A 2,682-nucleotide genomic window follows, 5' to 3' on the forward strand; every position below is an offset into this window, starting at 1 on the left:
TTCTCCACATACAATCACTGGAGGAACAAGGAATCAAGGAACAGCTGTAAGGTGAACAAAGGTTTTTGATTTTGACAGACTTGCAAAGTGACCATTTAGTTCAATACAGTTTGGAATATCTAGATTAGCTGAGTGAATATTTTCTTTGAGCCATTCATGTGTGGGGGAGCGAACAGGAGGTCAAGTGGTCAGCTGGTGGGAGTTTGGGATATACTGGAGACTTCTACATACATCCATTTGATCTAAATACTCAGGAAGAGGCATCTTCTGCATCCTCTCTGAAATATACACCAATGTGTGTATACTGTGTGTAAGGAAGTCTATTAAAAGATGGGGAGTACATACACCAGTGAGAAACTTTAAAAGAAAAGAAGCAAGTACCATCTTTGAAGGCGGTATCCAGTTCTTCTTCATGCATCCATGGTCCAGAGAGTGCCAGCCACAATCCAAAAAGTTGTTAGATCTTGCAAGAATGTCACTAAGTCAGTTTCAACACATGCAAAAATCCAAAGTTTGACAAAGGGTTTAGCAAGTGATCACTTATTCACCAGTGGAAGTTATAGTTAGTAAAACTGTATTTTCTGTTGTGGCTCTCTCAGGTCCCTATTATTTCATTTCACAGTGTAACTGCTTGATGTTGCAGGATGGGTACTCTTGACAACCGGAGGAGGCTGTTGGTGAGGCAGTAGCTGACAGCTGCTCTCCAGAGGTTTCCTACTGCCAGCACAGATCGCCCGGGGCTAGTTTGAAAAAAAAATGCATGGATAATTGGGTTAATGGGGGCAAGGGGGTGGAAGAGTTGGGGCGGTGGTGGAGCAGCACAGAGGCTGGATAAACACAATGACCCCTTGTGTGATGCATCTCAGCAGCACTGGGCATAGGCTGCATGCAGGAGGTGGGTTTTGGGGGGCGGGGAGGGGGGTTTCCTCCATGTCCAGCTGGACGAAATGGAGAGGAGCATGGATTATGACAGCTGTCAAAACTCTGTCAGATACATCGTCTCACACACGGTGACTCATCCACACACAGTCACACACCACCCACTCGTCATTCTCACAGCCAATAATGCTGCCAGCTTCATGTTGTTTTTCAAAAAGCACATGAGCACACATGCAAACATAGAGACGCATGTACATCATCCAGCAGGATTCATTTGTGATTTATTTCAACCCTCCAATCAAAGATCAGCGACAGAGCTGCTCTTTAGTTGGTGTAGGTGGAGCGCTGATGGCATGTAGAGAGGTTCACATATTTTTAATGGGGCCAGTGTTTATTATTTTTGATGTAAACTTGGCTTTAATGCATGCTGTTTCAAGAGAACGAGGCAGTATTTAACTATGATACAGCTGAATTAGCATTAAAGCTGCAGCGGCCCACCACAGTGACCTGGGGCAGTTCATTTGTCAGTGGAGGCCCAGAGGATGACAAGTTACTGAAAGTGTTTTACTGGAGTGTGAAGAGAGAGAGAGAGAGAGAGAGAGAGAGTCCGTTCAATTAGCGTTCTGACAGTGGAGACAGTTTGGATAAAAGAGGTTTTGTGCTGCAATACCAAAGCCTGCCATTCAAAACACTGTAAATGATAGAAAAATTAGTTATGAAAGATGAGCTGAGTCGGTACGGAAGCCGAGAACGGTCATGGCCGCACATTTTTTTAAACGGCATTTTCTCGGGAAAACTGCGTTCGTTTTTTTGAGATAACAAGATAATTATCCCATAGACAGTTTCGGCTGTCACTTCAGCCTTCATCAGAAGTTGTCGGACTTCCTGGTGTNAATAAACAAAACTGGTAAGAAAACTACATTATATTTATTTTCTTTCTCAGTTCTTATCATTTTGACACTGCCGATTTTCTTTTGGCCCTTGATAATATCTATTTCGAGGAGATGCCAAAACTTCCTCTATTCAAGAAAAAAAAAAACATGCAATCTGCAAGGGAAGAGGCAAAATGTAGCTTAAGGTATAATGGATGATATTATGTAGAAGGGTCACCGGCAGTGATTCTGTCACTTTCATGTCTGATAGGTTGGAACTTGTTTTGTTCCATTGTAAAGTCCCGGCAGGACAAAAATACAATGCATGTGCTATTTTAAAAGATGGAATTTGTTTTGAGATCGAAGCAGTGTGTGTCTGTGAGCTGTTTTCATTGGTTTCTTGAAAAACAGTGGGAACCTTTGTTTTCCAGAAGGCAAAACAGCAGCAGAGTGTAGGAGCTTGTGACTGTGTAAAAATGCATCAGTGGGGTTTGGACATGTCATGGGCATTAAAGGAAATAGATTTAAAAATACACTGGCATTATCCTTAAGAGTACTGTCCTAAGTAGATTAAATTTATTTTAATTTCAGATAGGCTCTCACTTCATTATGTGACCATTTAACCTCACCCTTTTCACTCTCTCTTTTTGTACTCTCTCTCTCTCTTTAATCCAGATTGCTGAGACATCAAACTCATTCCTGAATCGCATGCTGAACAGAGACACCATCACAAGAATAACGTATAAAAGTAAGTGGTTATGTCTACTCAGTGAAATATTTTTAACATCTTTGCTAATTAGCCTTAAATCACAATAAAACATTATCTAAGCCATGCTGCACACTTTTTGACACAGACATTTATAAAGATAATGGTGGTAGATTTCCCATCACTGCAAATTCTTCACAACAAAGTAAACTACGACTAAGAAGC

The 2,682-nt window shown here is 41.4% G+C and overlaps 1 protein-coding gene across 1 annotated transcript in view; it reads left to right on the forward strand.

Moving 5' to 3' along the window:
• Nucleotides 1–2,682, forward strand: part of LOC103361575 (carbonic anhydrase-related protein 10) — a 354,679-nt gene that overhangs the window by 337,756 nt on the left and 14,241 nt on the right. Inside the window, exon 6 of the mRNA XM_008287693.1 lies at nt 2,427–2,499. Within this exon, the coding sequence (XP_008285915.1) occupies nt 2,427–2,499 (73 nt within the window). The remainder of the gene's footprint in view (nt 1–2,426; nt 2,500–2,682) is intronic.

The sequence above is a fragment of the Stegastes partitus genome, unplaced genomic scaffold (genome assembly GCF_000690725.1).
Source record: "Stegastes partitus isolate 25-593 unplaced genomic scaffold, Stegastes_partitus-1.0.2 Scaffold514, whole genome shotgun sequence".
Lineage (NCBI taxonomy): Eukaryota > Metazoa > Chordata > Actinopteri > Pomacentridae > Stegastes > Stegastes partitus.